The sequence below is a fragment of the Musa acuminata genome, chromosome BXJ2-7 (genome assembly GCF_036884655.1).
Source record: "Musa acuminata AAA Group cultivar baxijiao chromosome BXJ2-7, Cavendish_Baxijiao_AAA, whole genome shotgun sequence".
Taxonomy (NCBI): Eukaryota; Viridiplantae; Streptophyta; class Magnoliopsida; order Zingiberales; family Musaceae; genus Musa; species Musa acuminata.
In genome coordinates, this window is record NC_088344.1 from 25,582,208 (window position 1) to 25,599,756 (window position 17,549).

The window sequence follows — 17,549 nt, forward strand, 5'->3', positions numbered from 1 at the left end:
AGACTTAATGCAAACTTTTAATATAATTCTGTGCTAATAAGGAACTCATCAAATGTACTCTTATGGTTCTAACAATGATAGATATATTATCATACATATCTTTAATGACATTAATATAGTTAGTGGTTATATTTTTTTTTTCTAGAGCCTATCATAATAACTCACTAAGAACTCTATCATAGGTTTTTTTAGTTAATAAAAATTATAATGATTTTTTAATTAATTATCTTAATAAATAAATAGCTTGTATGGTTGATCTTCTAAGCATAAAATTAAATAGATTTTTTAATATACTTATTTCAAGTCTCATTCTATTTTTGATTACTTTTTTCCAAGATTTTTATAGTATGACTTATAATTTTAATTCTTTTCTAATTTAAATAATTTTGTATGTTACCTTTATTATAGTAAATTAGTACTAAAAACTCTTTTTCTATTCATTAGACATCTTTTTGAATCTCATAATCTTGTTAAATAAGTTATTTAACCAAGCTAGTCTCTTAAACCTTGAACTTTTCTAGACTTCAATATCACTAGTTCTAAGCTTATAAATAAATATACGATTATTAAATCTATAATTATTATTTATCGTTAAAACTATATCCTTTATGGAATAATTATTAAATAATTTATAAAAATAATTTTTCCATCTTTCTTTAATTTCATCATCATCAATAAATATTGTTTGATCTTCATTTTAATGTATATAATATTATCTAAATCTTTATGCTTTCTTTTTCTGGGTTTAGCAATTTGATGCATATCATTTTCACTATTTTTAATATCTTATTTATTATATAAAATATCTTATCATACAAACCAGTTTTTAACCTCTTTTCTCCTCATAGACACAAAGTTACTAATGATTCAATATTTAATCATTGCTTCTAACAAAATTTTTATCTTTCCCTTCCTTTTCTTATTATTTACCTTTTTACGTTAAGCATCCACCGATCTTATTCTTATTCTATGTTAATGAGCTTCTTCTTGTCACTCTTAATCCTCATCAAGCTTTTTTAATATCATTGACGTCAAATTTTATTTTGTCAAATGTTTGTAATAGAATATTAAATGAGATATTAGATTGATAAATATTTAAGATTTATGGAGTCGGTGTTCTAATGAGATAATGAATTTTAATACAGGAAGGAATTCTTGTGAAGAAGAAAAATCTTGATAATTAGGGTTTGGTTCTCCTATGAGTACCTCGTGCATATCTACTTATTGATAGGGAGAAAACAAGATATAAAGAATACTTTTAATACTTAAAGGTTTTTTATCTAGAGTTTCTAAAAAGGGCGAGAAATGGTATAAATTCTTTGGAGTTTAGGTCAGCAAAGAAATTTATATTGAGTGAGGATAAATAAAGATCTTGTAATTAATCTCATAGAGTGAAGAATTTAATTTTTTCATGGATAAAAGAAGAGATTTATCGAACCACATTGATCTTACATTAACTTTCTGGTATATATTTGATTATTGATCCCTAGGTGATTTTTTTTTAATTTTTCTTCGATATCATAGACAAAAAGATCTGATGGCCAGAGATACAATAAGAAGAAGTGTGAATTAAAAATATGTACAAAGTTGACAAAATATTCATTAAGAAAGAAAATTGATGAGATCGACAAGTATTTTAGGATTTGTAGAGCCAATTAGAATCTAACGAGATAAGAAAGGAATTTTAATACAATGAGTTCTTAGGAAAATATTGATAATTTAGATTTGATTCTTGTATAAAATATATCTGATGTATTTTTAGATTTTGATAAAGAGAGAACTATGAATAATATTTGTGATACCGATTTTAAGATGGGTGAGAAAAGGATGTAAATTTTTTAGAACTTATACACGAGAGGATTTACATAAAAATATGTGCTTTAGTGGAAACCTTAACATCTTATAATTAATCTATCAAACCGTATTAATTTTAAGTTGACTGAATTATGTAAATTATGTAAATAATCTATCAAACCATTTTATTCTCTTCCTACCAAAAATTATGTAAATAATTTATTCTCTTCCTACCAATAATTTCTTAATATCCGAAAACTAAATAAAAGGTAAAAAAAGAACAGGCAGAATCCAGCAGTAGATGCTCCACATACAACTAACCACCCGATCTTGCCACTACTTTCACGCCCATTCCTCCTCTTCTCTCCTGCAGAGTGAGTGGGTGACTGAGTGCCTCAAGCAGACAAAAACTAAGCATTCATCGCGGTGAGGGAGTCACCCCACTGCCACACACAGACAAACCCACCACCGGCGCAGCTCTGTCCCTTCCACGTTTAACCAAGCACTCTCTCACTCGTCAGAACTGGTTTCCTTGGCACTCGAGCCTCGAAAGAACAGCGTCTTCGGGGGCATTTACGAGGCCTGGCAGCTCACATACTCTACATTGCTCGCCTTCCTGGGTGCCTCTGAGATGGGTTGGAGCAGGAGAGTCCTGTGTGTCCGTGGATTCTCCTGGATCGTTTCGGCTTTGCTTCTGATGCCCCGGGAAGCCCATGCTGGTGTTGGTTCTGATGCTGCGGTTAGGTTCTTGGAGGCTCCTCCGGCATTCTCGGCATCGTCGAGGGCCACATTTCGGTTTGAGGTCACGGAGAGGAGGAACGGTGGCGCATGCCGCAGCTGCAGCATCACCTGCAAGGTTCGTGGGTTCAATCCCTTCTTCACGCCCATGCACATTGATCTGGAAGCTGAATGTTGTATTAACTGATATGGTAATTTTGTATGCACAAGGCGGTTGCACTTTTGACACTGACAAGGTACATATATCGGACTAGAGTATTAAGACTCCTTTTTCTTCTCTTTGAGAGTCTCACAATTTATCAGGATACGTAAAAGCTTCAAGAGTGAAAGATTATATGAAGCAATTAACTATTATAATGCAGTAATTTTATGAGAATTATAAAATTTTCAGGATCCAAGAACTACGAGGATCGCAGACAACATATGAGCTAAATAATGGTGAACAGAAATTTCGTTTCTCTTAAAATTGACTATTGGTAGATTTCTTCTGTGCCTACTTTGGGATTGAAAATTTGCTTGCGAGTTATCAGCTGAAAGTTGCATTAGCATTTAGTGGCCACTAGGTTGTGCTACATATCATGGAAAGAAGTATTTCGTCTATCTTGAAAGAATTTCTCTGGTTCTAATAACTTTCACTGTCAGAAAACCATCACCAATAAAATGTTAGCAAGGTGTTCAACTTGTATTTTGTTAGTTTTGGAAAATTTGACCGGTAAACATGTAAAAGAAGCAGAGTGATATAAAGGATACAACTACAGAAACAAGTTAAAGAGAGAGGGAATTTTGTTAAGTGAGACTGTTTCAACATTATGTCTGGAATAATTTGGATAAAAACGCATAACACACTTTTGTGTCCTTAGTTAAAGTTAGCTAAAATAGTTGGTTAACCTTTTGGTGTCTTGAGCCTCTCATCTCTTTTGATCCTCCTTATAAGACTACTCATTTCCTCAAGACTATCTTATTCGCTGAATGCACACATGTTTTAAGTCAAACAAGTCCTCCAGGTATTCAGGTGCTTTACTTTTCACTGTATTTTGGACATTTTATCTTAAAAATGATTGGTATAGATCTTAAGGCCTACTGTTGGGATTGCATCAACAATGTAGGATGAGACCTGTTCATAAAATAAATGGCTCTTATCTGCTTATATTCAGACATGAGACAGATATCTGAGGCCAAGAGACTAGAGAAGTAGATATCTAGATTTTTAAAGTTGTGATTTCTGCTCTGTGTTCTAGACATGTAAATTTGAAAATTTGCTCTGTTTCAGGATGGTGGAATCTTCAACTTTTACTCAGAGAGTCTAGTCAAGAGTTGGACAATGAACATCTCTGATGTGATTCTGTTTACTAATTAATTTATAAAGATGGTTGAAAGGTTTGTTACAAAATAATATCTAAAATTTTCTGAAGATGCTGGTAACCTTTTACAGTCTGAGCAAAAAAATATTTTAGTAAATTTTGAATTGAACTAAAAGAAAGGACGAACCTGATACATAAGACTCCTGCCAATCCAGGGTGTGGGAAGGATTAATCATGTGACGAGGGAGATTGTTTCCATTACTTGAACCCTGGTCACCCAAGTACTAAATTAGCAATCTTCCTATGATGCCAAGACTTCCCCCCTTCTTAAACTAGATATCCTCAATATATTTTAGTATAGGTGGGAAATTAACTTACATATATCCTAGTATATTTAGGAGTCTTCTTGATGACTTTATATATAAGAAAAGCCATAAATTTTAATCACTATATATCTTTTATGATTTATGAATAAAATGATATTCCACATGACAAATTCCATAAGTCTTTAAGGTATAGTTATGGAACCCAGAGAAAAGAAGAAATGGAACCTTGGCCTATCAGTTCAATAATTAGATCGTTTTTAATCCATAATGATTGAAATGCCCTTGATTGTAATTATCCTTTTATTTTATTTTGAGGGCATTTTAGTCTTTCAAGAGAGAAAATTTGAATTCTTTTCTTATCCAGAAGAGAAAATTTCAATAGATATTCCTTATGCCCACCAAAATTTGAGTTCTTATTTCACCCAGAAATCAGAGAGTTGAATGTACTTTTAAACAAATATAGAAGATATAATGATTCATAACTACTTAGAGAAAGACAATTCTAAGTCTTAATTTCAAAATTTTTAGCATTCATGCCACTGTATTTTCCATCAAGGAGTACAGAGTATACACAAGTCATATTGTTTGAGGAAATTGAAAGTATTTGAAATAGACATGGAATATTTTGTGATCAACTGATTAATTTAATGAGTTGTAGGTAGAGGAAGATGATTTGCAAATTGTATCACTCTTGTTGGTGTGTATCGGATCACAATTTGTTTTGTTTAGCAAATTTTAATATTTTTAGTGCTTAGAATCCTAATAACTGGTACACATAGAAATTACAATGTTTGTTTCTAGCTTTATTATATGTTTTATGAACATTTTAAAAGTCTTACTATCAGGCATGTGTATCAGCTCACTTCATATGATGTTTTTCCATATCTTATGGTCATGTCATGACTGCTTTGAATTAATAGCTAGAGTACTAAAGAAACAATGAACTCCATTATTTAATCACTAGTTATGACAATTAGTCTAACAAAGAATTTACATATTTGACCAAAACTCTGTCTGACCATCGTTGTTTTATGTTTTAACATAATGCAGCTAGATAACTACAGTTCCTCTGCTTGTGAACCAAAAGAAGTTACGTACTCAGGCTTGCTTGAAGGAGATCATCTGTTTGAGGTCTGCATCAGTGGTTCTCAAAGAGTTCGCTGTGCTAGCTATAAATGGATTGTTGGTTAAGAAACTCCCCTGTCATTCCTGTTTCTCTTTGATAAATTTAGTTTCATTTTGACTTGAAGTTACCATGTTCCTTATATCATCTCTTCTTTCAGTTTTATGTTGAAAATTAGTAAATAATATTGAATAGATGTTGTATTTCGGAAGTTACAAAAGGTAAAAGAAAGAGATTAAGATCTTGGTCAAACACTAGTTTCAGTATCTAGTTGGATCTGTATTTTATCAATATACCAAGCAGTATAATGATCTGTAACATTCAGTGTCACCAGAAATGCTGACCTGTTTACTGATTGGTACAACCAAAACTTAATTTCTTGCCTTAAGAGATATTATATTATCTAAAGTGAAAATCAAGTCAATTGTGTATAATCTAGTCAAATTTGTTAAATATCTTTTGATCAGAATAATTGCTATTGATTTATGTTAGGACTCTCAGGTCTAGATTTTATTAATATTTAAATAAATCCTGGTTTTGTTGAATTGGGAAATCATTTTCTATTATTTTAGTATCTTTAAAATAATCTTTTTTCATTATTTTTAATAGTTACTTTACGGATTCTCAAAGCTCGGTTGAGTGATTTAATGAATAGTAGTCATATTTTAAGGATTTAAATCTTGATCTGATGCAAATTTTGGCAATCTATTGGATAGGTAAAACACCAGTTACCAATCTTTACCAATTTTAACTGAAAACATAATTAAAAAATGTGGTCCAATATCGTTCTATGGTTGACTTGGTTACTGTGGTACACATTATATAGACCTGTATTTAAAACCTTGATTTTAGGTACAGATTGTATTGGGAGAGTTTCCTAAATTAGGTCAGACAATTTAGGAAATTCTTGATGACTTTAAATGAGATTATTGGGTCCCTACAGAGGAATATGTCTACTGTATAGTATAATTTTCATTTATTTTTAAGCCCCAGATTGATTAGGATCTACTTATATGAAGTTTGCTTATTGAAGTTTTTATATTGAGGAAAAGTGGTTTTTGTTTGCTGTTCTGAGTAATAAAAGATAGTTTTGTTTTCTGCTGGTGGCACAGGTATCTCTTTCCTTATTTTCTCTTGTCTATTTATTTTCTTGCATCTTATTTTTTCCTGATATGATAGCAGAACTGCTGCTATTTTTAGCAATAAAATCCCTTCAATTGCTGTTATCTTGGTGCAACAGGCCATAATCTGTTGAATTTGACTCAAACAATACTGGATCCACCTTCAGTATATGGATATTTATTCCCAACTTTTCATCTGTGTGCTTTTTGTTATCATCTTGTTTAAAACTAAGAGCATGTTGTATTATTAGTTATTTGTTAGCTATCTGGCAACCAAGTAATAAGATGGGTGTATGCTAGTTCCTAATTTCATAAAGTTTGGACTTTAAGGTTTTGTCTTGAATTCCTTAAATGGATGGTTTTAACAAGTTATATAAGCATAGCAAGTAATTTCTCTCATGATAAGCAGTTTACCAAGAACTTTCTCTTTGGATACCTAGTTTATAACTCTATGATCAAATTTACAAATTTATTTGAAAAAATCTCTGAAAAGATCTGCATATAAAGCTAGATTGATTCATTAACTTCCGTGCCTGAACATGGCACTGCTTTAGAGGATTATCTACTTAATAATTATAAATAGAATTACATCTGTGATAAGACGTATGTCTCCAACTTGTTTACTAATACCCTTGGTGATTATTTATCCAACCTAAACCATGTCTTTGACAGCTCATGCACTATACATTCTAACTTTGTTGTCCTTTCTCTGCAGATACAATTTCCCCCACTGCATGCATTTCTGCTGCATCATCTTTCACAAATGCTTTGAATGTATCAGTAAATGTTTCTTTCAGTGAACCCTGCACCAATGGAGGTGGATTTAAGTGCTCCTCTAGTAAATGCAATGTGAGTATGCAGAAAACTTGAAAGTTCTACTCAAAGACTAATTATCCCTCTTAGGTTCACTATACAACAAATGTTGTTCTTCATTTTTCACATGGATGTGTAATTTCTTACTTCTTTATTCTCCTGTCACTCTCTTTATACATAATCTTACTATTACCTGTCCAGCATCTAGTTTATCAGTGTAATCTGTTCCAAATTTCTGAGTCTTGGATACTTATCCTCAGTAGCTTGAATTATAATCTTGTTTACCATAATGTTGCCAAGTATTAGGATTTAGTCTTGCCATTCTACCTTAATCTCTCATTTTCTCTTTATTCTTTTTCTTTCCCCTTAAGTTTCAGTATCTAATTGCTTCTTCCTATAGCTTCTTGTTTATGGAGCTGGCCATGTTTTACCATCTACTCTCAAGGTTCTTCTTCCTGACCGAGTATTTACCCTTATGGTGGGTATATCAGCTGATGTTCAGTTTGGTCGATTGGTACTGGTCATGGATAAGGGCTTCTGTATGGACAGTGCTGGGAACAGTTTCGAACGAACATCAAATTCAAGTTTCATATTACATTTTGGTATGCTATCTGCTTTATCAAATTTCTAAATCATGGTTCCGACTAATTGCAGTAAGCAATTTTTTTTCTGAATATTTTTAAATAAATCTGAGATTACACTAAGTTCTGTATAATAAGCCTAATAAATTATGCCACTTGTAAATTTTGTGCCCACTTTGATTTCACGTATGCTACGAGGTGTGAATGAAAAACTTTTTATATGAAATTTTCAATATTCTCATAGTATTGAGCCATATCAAGAATTATGTTCATGCTGTGCTTTACTTGATTATTTTTCATAAATATTTTATGATGTATTTTTGTAAAGGATAAATTCAAATGCATATATGTTGTCTTTGTTACTGCCCTTTCACCTATCCTCTCTTGCCATTTGTGACTTGCAGATAGAAGAAGTGTCTTCATGAACTTGACAACTCACATCCCGAAGAAGTCACTTCAACTTAATGGCGAGCTTAGAACTGCAGAGGCTACTAACACTTATAAGGGCTTAAAAATATATTTATCTTTTTCAGAGCCAGTTCTTAATTCATCTGAAGAAATTCTAGGCCTTCTTCATTCAACTTCTGGTTCACTTATTCCTACAAAAAGGAATAGCCTTGGAAACCGTCGCTTTGGCTATTTAGTAAGCTGGTTTGAATATTCATGTTAATTATTCTACTGTTATTGATATAATGCACCCTTCTTTTTTAAAATTAATTCCATGACTACCTTTCTTGTTTAGGTACGCAGCATTTCAAGCATGACTGTTGTTACCATAAGTTGTGATACTAACAATATAATCAGCAGACAAGGGACACCAATTTCTCCATCAGATCCAATCACATTCCTCTATGGTATTTTCTTCTCTTACAGGAGTATGAAACTATATTCCAAAATTCCAGTTGCATGAATAAGTCCATGTTCAATTTCTTGCAACTATCATCTGCTCCTAGATTACATTGCAATATCTTTTCTTAATTGGACCATTTCCACAAGTAATAGAACCTCATCATACAGAATAGAACACTGCCACTTACAAAACCTTAAGGCTATGTTTAGAAACACATTTGCATTTTTAATGTGCACTTTAAGAAAAGGGTTTGAGCAAATGCGTAATTGTGGAATGCTTTTAAGTATTTGGTAAATAATATATAATAACAGTATTTTAAATGTGCATTGATGTAAGTGTTATTTAGTAAATTGTATTTCAAAGGTCAATTGAATTTTTTGTGACAAATTTATCATTGTAATATATTTAATATATATTCAAAAGTGAACACATGTTTTTTTATTTAAATAAATAAAATAAATAAATGAATGTATATAATCATATAAAAAATTTATATGGCCCAAATATATAATAAATGAATAATATATTCATAATAAATAAATATAAAATAATCTTTAAAAGTAAAGAAATAAAATTTTACCTTATAGAAATATAAATCATATTGATTTCTCATTAAATCATTTTGACAATCTTGTAATTTTAGATAAAATCATAGGGTAATTTCAGAATTTGAAAAATTACATTAGCATCCCGTAAATACTGAAATAATAATGCTACCCTGATGTAGCATCAATATTTAAGCATTTTCAATATAACATTTAGATCATATGTGATTTGAAAAAAAAATTATCAAGTACCAATTCACATTTAAAATGTGTATTAGGCCCTCAATTCACATTTCAAATATATTCCCAAATGCACCCTAAGTCCCTAGAACATTAGAGAAGGAATCTGCTTAACCCTACTACACCATGTACAATTGTCAACTAATAAAAAAAACAACAAGTAAACTTCTAATTTTATCATCCAGATCAACCTTAAGTAAGTGCCTTCCTTGGAATAGGACAAAATAAAGACCACTTTTGACAAGTTGTCTATTGTTAAATTTTCAATAATTTTTGAAGTCAAATAAATTTGAATGTTTCGGACTTTCTATGCATCTATGAGTTGTATCGTTATCCAATGCATGTAATTTGATAATGTAAATATAGATGCTCAAAGGCCTTCTGCAAGGTTAGTGACAACTTTTAACACATCTATGACTTGATCATCATCCTCCTTATCTAGTGCATGTTATTTGGTATTGAAATATAGATGCTCAAAGGCCTTCTGTAAGATTAAGTACAACTTCTAACATGAGGACCAGACAACATAAAATACCAGTGCTGATAAAGTTTGTGAAGCCTGTTTTTGACTTTAATTCTTCAGCTATAAGAATTTCTGGAGGATATATACTGAGGTATGTATTTGAATGCTAATGAATTCTTGTATTTGGAGGTTTATCATTCTGTGCTCTAACACAAGTTGGTTTAGTAAAACAAACTACTGATGACTTCCTTTTGACTTTGGGATTAGCTTTCACGAAATAACAATGAGCATATACATCATTGAGATCAATGGCAATGATAGTCTTATATCTGTGGAAGTTCCTGAAAATAAGACAGTAGATATTGCTGGAAACAAGAACCTTCGGTCAAATATTCTACAACTGAAGCACTGTAAGGCTTTCTGTCTTCCATATCAAAAAAAATTCTCATATCATTTGATGATTGTTCCTGTTCTAACTTCAATATATTATAGATCACTTACAAGTTCAGCCTTTTAGTTAAACTGTCAGAATCAATATGCTTTATGCAGACCTGGTAGATGAAGTGAAATAAAAAGAGGCCCTAAAAAAAATGCATGATTTCCTCTTATGAAAGGAAATATCACTGATACAGAACTGATGTCAATGGGTGATGAGGATTTTAAAATAATTTGTGTTGATATCGGAGGTTTTCAGACAATGCAACTTTTATGTTCTTTGAGTAGTCGGAAAAAGGTTTCTGGTCACTATTGAAAATTTATTGATATTCTTGTTGAGTTGATGGTAGGAATTTTTTGGTCATGGTTGTCCTAGTTTGATTTAGATCGATTAGTCTGGTTTTTGATAGATGGGGCTCTCTTTTCTGTTTTTCATGGATTTTCAAATCAATGATCTTCAGTGATGATTTTCAAATGAATGTTCTGTGAGACATACTTCTATTCCACATACACCTTTACCTTGTAAATTATTACTTAAGCTTAAGTGGGTATATATATGATTTCATAATTTTTTTCATTTGTCTATATAATATAAATTCACTTGCTTATTTTCATTTTTGAATGAAATATTCACTTATTTATTTCTCACACATGATTTTCTATTTATTAGGTTGTAATGAATTTCTTGTACATGTGTGTTCTTTGTACATGTGTGTTCTTTTATTTCTTCTAAAGCACTTAATTGTCTTCTTTGTTTAGCTCATTCTCAGTCAAGATCACTTAACCATTTCAAAAATCTTGAGCTAAGTCAATATTTATTTCTTCATCTGTGTATGTTTAGTTGCAGTCCTCAAATAGTATATAATAAGAGAATATTGCTTAAAATGGTAAGAAAATGTCCAAATGAGGCTTGTAAATGTCATGGTTAGACTGTGAGTTGATTAGGATTAATGGTGCACAAAGAGACATGGGAGATCTAAGAAAGCTTTATCAGAAACAGTAAAAAGAGATTTAAATGTTCTTGATATAACTAGTGATAGCAAAGAGCTCAATGGTGGGAAGCTAAAGGATACATGGAATTAGCCCAAATAGTTGGGATGTTAGGGTATGTTGCTATTGTTGTATAATAATTTTCTCAATCTATGTTTTATGTGTTGCATTATAAATTTTACTAACAGAGTAAGCAACAATATTTCACCATAACTGATGCTTGATACCTCAATAAGCATTTGATTGTGTTCTTGAGATAAATTATAATTTACCCATTGTTTCTGAAAATGTATGCATGCACATTTGATTGGTAAAGGACTTGATGCTAAGCAACCTCCTCGGCACTCCTACATGCCTTTGTAATGTAATATTTCAATTTGGCCTTTAAATATGATTACATGAAGGGTTAATAAAATGTCTTATTTTCTATTTATAGTTTGTTATACTGAGCAAACTTCAATTAAGATCTTTTTGCTGCATGTAACAGATACCACACCAACAATATCATCATTTGTTTCTTTAGTTGCTACCAGTGCATTTGCAATGACATCAATGGTTGCAGCATTGCTCACTGTTTCAACTTCAAGCCTCCTATCTTCCGGAGCAGTTTCTAGACAGAAAGCATATCTTGTTTCCGAACCATCAAGGAATCTTTTGGTATAGTACTGAAGCTATTGGAACTTATAAGTTACCGGTATATCAAGTTGCTTTTTCATTTTGATGTTACAAATGAAGCTACACCACTATCTCGGTATTATATGAAGACATATTATGTTCATATGAGTTCCTTTTTCTCTAAACTTTAAAAAAAAAAAAAAAAAATCAACAATGGCCAAACAAACAGTTAAAAGGGTCAGGCTTATATTAATAATAGAAGTTGATACATTTTAACCTGTGATGTATTCATAATTAACATGTATACCTGATCCTTGTAAAATTTTCTTGTCACTCTTATACACACATAAATTTTAGCATTTGACTCATTTGGAAGTTTTAGACCAGGCTATGAATCATGATGTTCTGCTTGCTGATAATTTCTATAATAGTACATGAATGGCAGTGCTCATGGTCAGAATGTTATCTAAAGCTATATATCTTTTTATTGCTTATTAATCAGCTATAGGCTTGTGTAGATATCATGGGCGGTAGCACATGGTGAACATGGCATGTTAATGGGCCAGCCTGATTTTTTTCATTAGATGCCAAATTGTAATGCATGCATGTCAAAGATTCTAGGTCAATAGGATGGCTAGATTCAAAGTCTCATTTTATTATCTTGTTCATAACAACCTCCAATTAAGCTTGTACAAAAGAAAAAAAAAGAGTAACAATAAGCTAAAATCTGACTTTATAGTCATGGATCTGAGACAAACATGCTCTTTGGGATGATGCGTTAATTTAGGAAATTCTATCAACTAATCATTGAGTACAATGTGATTAAACATGGTGGCCTAATGTTCCATAGGTTGAGATAATTATATAACTTAATAGTTTAACACAAATATGATTTTGCTTGACTTGACTGCTTGATATTATAAACATTTAAGGATTTGGACTTTACATATCATTTGAGACTACTATAATAAGAAGTCCTTCCAAGGCAGTAAATCTTGTACCTTCTTAAGATCTCAGCTAAATAGACTAGTGGCTTAAGTATTCTTTTGAAACAACCTATACTTGGAATAGGAATAGAAAATAAGAATCTTACTCAGAACATACCTCTGAAACTCCTTAATATACCAACTAAACATAAAGATGAAAATACATCCGAGAAGTACAAAAAAACAAAAAACAAAAAAGGTATAATTGCCCATAACTCCGGTGCAATCAGCTTTGTGTGTTAATCCATAAGTGGAGTCCAGATGCCTATAAAATGTTGGTTGTTGAGACCAAAGGCCTGTGAACCCAAGGTTACCTATTTTGAGTTGCCTGATACAGATTGTGTTAGACAAAACTGGAAAAATCCTGGCCGATATCGATTATACCTATCATGACAATAAACTTAATTGATCTTTCAGATCCACCATTTTTTTAGTTATAAAAATGTGCTTAACATTCTTCCAATATATGATGGTTAATCATAAAGTGCATTATTATATAGGGTATCAGGATTCTATGGAAAATAATTGCAACCTTAATGCTGGTATGATCTGATAAATTGGAAAATTGCAGCTCCTATCTGACTGATAGATTGTTCTAACATTTTCTTGAAAATTGTTTTTTTTTTTTTATTGTAGACTGACTAATAAAGTAGAAAGGAGAGATATCTGCAGTCCTCTTTTCCCGAAGGGAGCACTGAATTCACATTTACAGATTTTATTATCATAAAGCATACTGATTGCTTGTATTTCATTTTCTACAGAGAATTTTGTGCCACATCCAGGTCTTTGCACTCTGTAGATGGTTGGTAGTTAACATGCCCATTGAGTATTATGAATTTTCTAGGGGTATAGAATGGAGTATTCCATACATTCATCTTCCATGGGAAATGGGCTCCAAGACATTTTTTGAAGGTTCTACATCTACATCCGCTACACATTTTGAAGTATGGGATAGGAACAAGTTATATTTTAAATCCTCATCAGTGAGAAACCAAATACTGGAAATGAATTCTTCTGAATATGGAAAGCCACTTACCCCAGGAGAATACATGTCATTTCTTGAGGTCAGGATTTCCTGTCTACACAGGTCTACTTCAATATCCTCAGCAACCATTTGTGTTCTCACTAGAAAAGTTTTGACTTGTATATCTGCAGAATCAGAACATGAAACCTGAAGCTGAATTCATTATGATTTCACGAAATTCAGATAGGTAGGTTAAACAAAGACAAGGTAGATCTTATATTTCTTTTTCTTTTCCTGCTTAAATAAAGACAATGACCTGCTAAGTTTGAAGCACATTATCTAAATTCTCAATATCCTGTGATTTATTTTTGCAAAATCTTAAAGTTACAAGAATATGTCATAGATTATTAATTATTTTACCTGTATATTTTACTAAATATGCAACCACACCAAAGTCAATACTTCTTGAAACCTTTAGCTGATTTTATTGCAGCGGGTGGCAGTATTTTGGTAGAAACATGTTCTGGTTAGCAGTATTTGGTGGTGGATTGATCTTTCTCCATGTGGTGATTCTTTGCATTTTGAAATTGAGGAAGAACTTAGAAAAGCAGAAAGAGTTTGGAGCCCTTGTGTTCCCAAGGTTTGAGATATTTTTGATATTTCTTGCATTGCCATGTATATGCCAAGCGTCTGCTGCAATAATTAAAGGTAACTGCAGCTAAATATAAAACATATTTTTTCTTATTCTTCATGCATATCTAGATTGACACTGTAATGTGGTTATTTACAGTGGAAGAACTTGGTATAATGTCTAAGAGATTGATTAAATTTATTAATGATATTTAACAAAGTCAGTATAACCTTTGAATAGCTTATCATTTTGCAAAACTGAAGGCATTTTTTATGCTAAAATAACTTTTCTGTGTGACTGACTTCCTCTCTTGTTGAAACAAGGGAGAACATCTACAGGTATAGTTGTTGGAACTGTACTCCTGGGTGTCTCCACATCTTTCCTTATATCATTGCTATTGATCATCTCACTTGGCATCTCAATGGGTAAGCTTCTACGGTACAAAGAAGTTCATCAAGAAGGAGAGAAGCTCCGTTGGTATCAAGAGTTAGTCCATGTAGCTCTAGGTCCTGGAAAAAGAGGCCAATGGGCATGGCAAGGTCAACAGAGCTCAATTAATCAAACAATACTAGGCCCCTTATTTGAGGATCTCCGAGGGCCACCAAGGTCCATGCTCACACAAATTGCTGGCAGGGGAAACCAAGGAAAATATGAAGACCGAATAATTGCTTCTGGAGATGAAACTGAAGATGCAGAAGCTCCATTTATCCAGAAGCTCTTTGGCATGCTCAGAATTTACTATACGCTTTTAGAATCAGTTAAATGTGTCTCTCTTGGAGTTTTGGCTGGTGCGTACTCATCAAGAAGACCTTCTAGGACTCCAACCCTGATTATTTTGTCCACCACCTGCTTTCAACTCTTTTTCCTTGTCTTGGAGAAGCCCTTTATCAAAAGGAAGGTTCAGTTTGTGGAAATTATCTCAGTAGCTGGTGAAGTTGGTCTGCTTGGGGCTTGTCTGGCTGTACTGGAGAAGGATTTCTTTGGTGGTAATGAGAGGAGACTTGGATTATTCATGCTGGCAATGTTTATTATCATGTTTACCGCACAGCTGGCCAACGAATGGTATGCATTATACCAACAAGTTATTCGACTGAGCCGAACTAGGGACTCATTCTCTTCAGGGTTAAAGAGAGCTCTTGGTGGAATTCTATTAATTGTGCTACCTACAACAAAGGTGTTGACAGAAATGGTTGAGCAGTCATCCTCCAGCCATGGAGAAGGAGACAGTGGAACTACATTGTCCCCTATCGGTCAAGTCCAAGGAGCTTCTGGTACGAACGAGAGATCATGGCTGAGACAACTAAGAGAACTTGCGGAGGCTAGCTTCGGTAGAGAGGATGCAGGAGCCCCTAATGACCCTTCAAGCAGCACTAATCAAAGAAGTAAGTTTCAGAATGCAAAGAGAAGCGGAAGTTCTTCTGTTGCATCATCATCTGGTTTCAAGTCAAAGGCAGACCAAAAGGCAAAGTCAAGAGGGTTGTATAAGGATTTGGAGTCCATGTTCTCATCAAAATGATTTGAGTAATTCACTGATGTTTCACTGCATGGTGACAGGTAATATGAGATTCAACCAGGTAATTTTAACGAAGCAAGTTTATAGCTCAAACAAATTCCTGCAGAGGAAGATAGGGTACCTGATCCATTGAACTTTTGAAGGCCAAACGCAGGTGCTCAGAGTAATATGTAGTTTCAGATCCAAAGTTCAGTGCCGATCATTACCAGCAGCAGAAGCAAATAGTTGATATCTAATATTGATTATTCGATATTAGTGGTGCTGTGCCATTTCATTTACTTCTTTAAGATGTATAGGAACTATCAATTTGTTATGCAACCTGATGAGAAGATAATCTTGTATTCCTTATTTAAATTATGAGATGCATTTCACAATAGATGCATGTTCGGCCTTAAATAATGGTCATCAGATGTTGAACTTTGTGCTATACAAAGTAGCCAATGTTTAAGTGCTACTCTCCAACATGATGATATATCTTTCCAGATTGCAGTGACTTTGGTGTGCAAATGGTGTCACTGAGTGAAACATTGAATGTGATATCCAGGTTTGCATGTGTCCTACAGTCTATGCTTGTCTTATTAGAAATTTTTTAAAATTTTAAGGAAAAATTTTCTAGTGACACTGCAGCATACTATTCAAATATATATATATATATATATATATGTATATATATATATATATATATGTATATATATATATATATATATATATATATATATACATATATATGTATATATATATATGTATATATATATATATATATATATGTATATATATAAATGTATATGTATATATATATGTATATATATATATGTATATATGTATGTATATATATATATATAACTTAATTCAAAAATAATGTAACTCACATGTTCCTTTTGTCAAAAATTGTTAAATTTCTAAAAAACCTGAAAATAACTTGCAAAGGCTTAAATTACTTTTCTATTTTAAAACCTTTAAAATATATATTTTAACCCTTAAAAGCATGAAATTATGACTTTTTTTAAATTTACCCAACGTAAGGTGAATTTACACACTTGAATATTATTAGAGAATATTTTCTAAAGTATTGAGAAAATATAAAAAAAAATTTGGTGGCTTTAGTTATATTGTTTTTAGGGTTCTACTCAAAAACAGTAAAACTCACATTCTAATTTTTTATAAATTATTAAATTTTTATGAAACCTAAGAAATAAATTGTAAATGCCTAAATGAGAAAATTTTATTTTAAAACCTTAAAATATTTTTTTATTTATTTTAACCCTTAAAAGAATGATATTATGTTTTTTTTTATTTTACTTAATTTAAGGCAAATTTACAACCCTTTGGAACAAAATGCACTTGTATATTATAATAGAAGGTTTATGAAGTTTTCATAATACAAAACAAATTTTGGAGACTTGAATTACATTGTTTATGAATGAGGTTACATTGTTTTTAGGGTCATATTAACAAAGAGTATAATCTTATTTAAAAATAGCATAATGAGTTTACATTGTTTTTAGGGTCATATTAACAAA

The 17,549-nt window shown here is 31.9% G+C and overlaps 1 protein-coding gene across 2 annotated transcripts; it reads left to right on the forward strand.

The window, feature by feature from the left end:
• The first annotated feature begins 2,206 nt into the window (after positions 1-2,206).
• LOC103992088 (uncharacterized) lies at positions 2,207-16,414 on the forward strand. Of its 2 annotated transcripts, none has more exons than XM_009411677.3 (13): positions 2,207-2,650; positions 5,210-5,345; positions 7,119-7,252; positions 7,617-7,818; positions 8,202-8,440; positions 8,540-8,651; positions 9,902-10,046; positions 10,163-10,305; positions 11,808-11,977; positions 13,683-13,985; positions 14,077-14,132; positions 14,379-14,593; positions 14,840-16,414. In XM_009411677.3, exons 1-13 carry the CDS (start codon positions 2,426-2,428, stop codon positions 16,030-16,032), a joined length of 3,273 nt encoding a protein of 1,090 aa, XP_009409952.2. In that variant the 5' UTR covers positions 2,207-2,425; the 3' UTR covers positions 16,033-16,414. The 2 variants fall into 2 exon arrangements, with proteins under 2 accessions (XP_009409952.2, XP_018684184.2); XM_018828639.2 differs by having other exon boundaries at positions 2,592-2,650; positions 5,210-5,290.
• The last annotated feature ends 1,135 nt before the right edge of the window (positions 16,415-17,549 follow it).

Excerpts from the sequence above, each read along its gene's own strand:
- LOC103992088 (XM_009411677.3), top strand. The coding sequence starts at position 2,426 with ATGGGTTGGAGCAGGAGAGTCCTGTGTGTCCGTGGATTCTCCTGGATC. Across the intron at positions 10,047-10,162 it reads TCTGGAGGATATATACTGAG|CTTTCACGAAATAACAATGA; the intron begins GTATGTATTTGA and ends CTTTGGGATTAG. Across the intron at positions 14,133-14,378 it reads ATTTCACGAAATTCAGATAG|CGGGTGGCAGTATTTTGGTA; the intron begins GTAGGTTAAACA and ends ATTTTATTGCAG.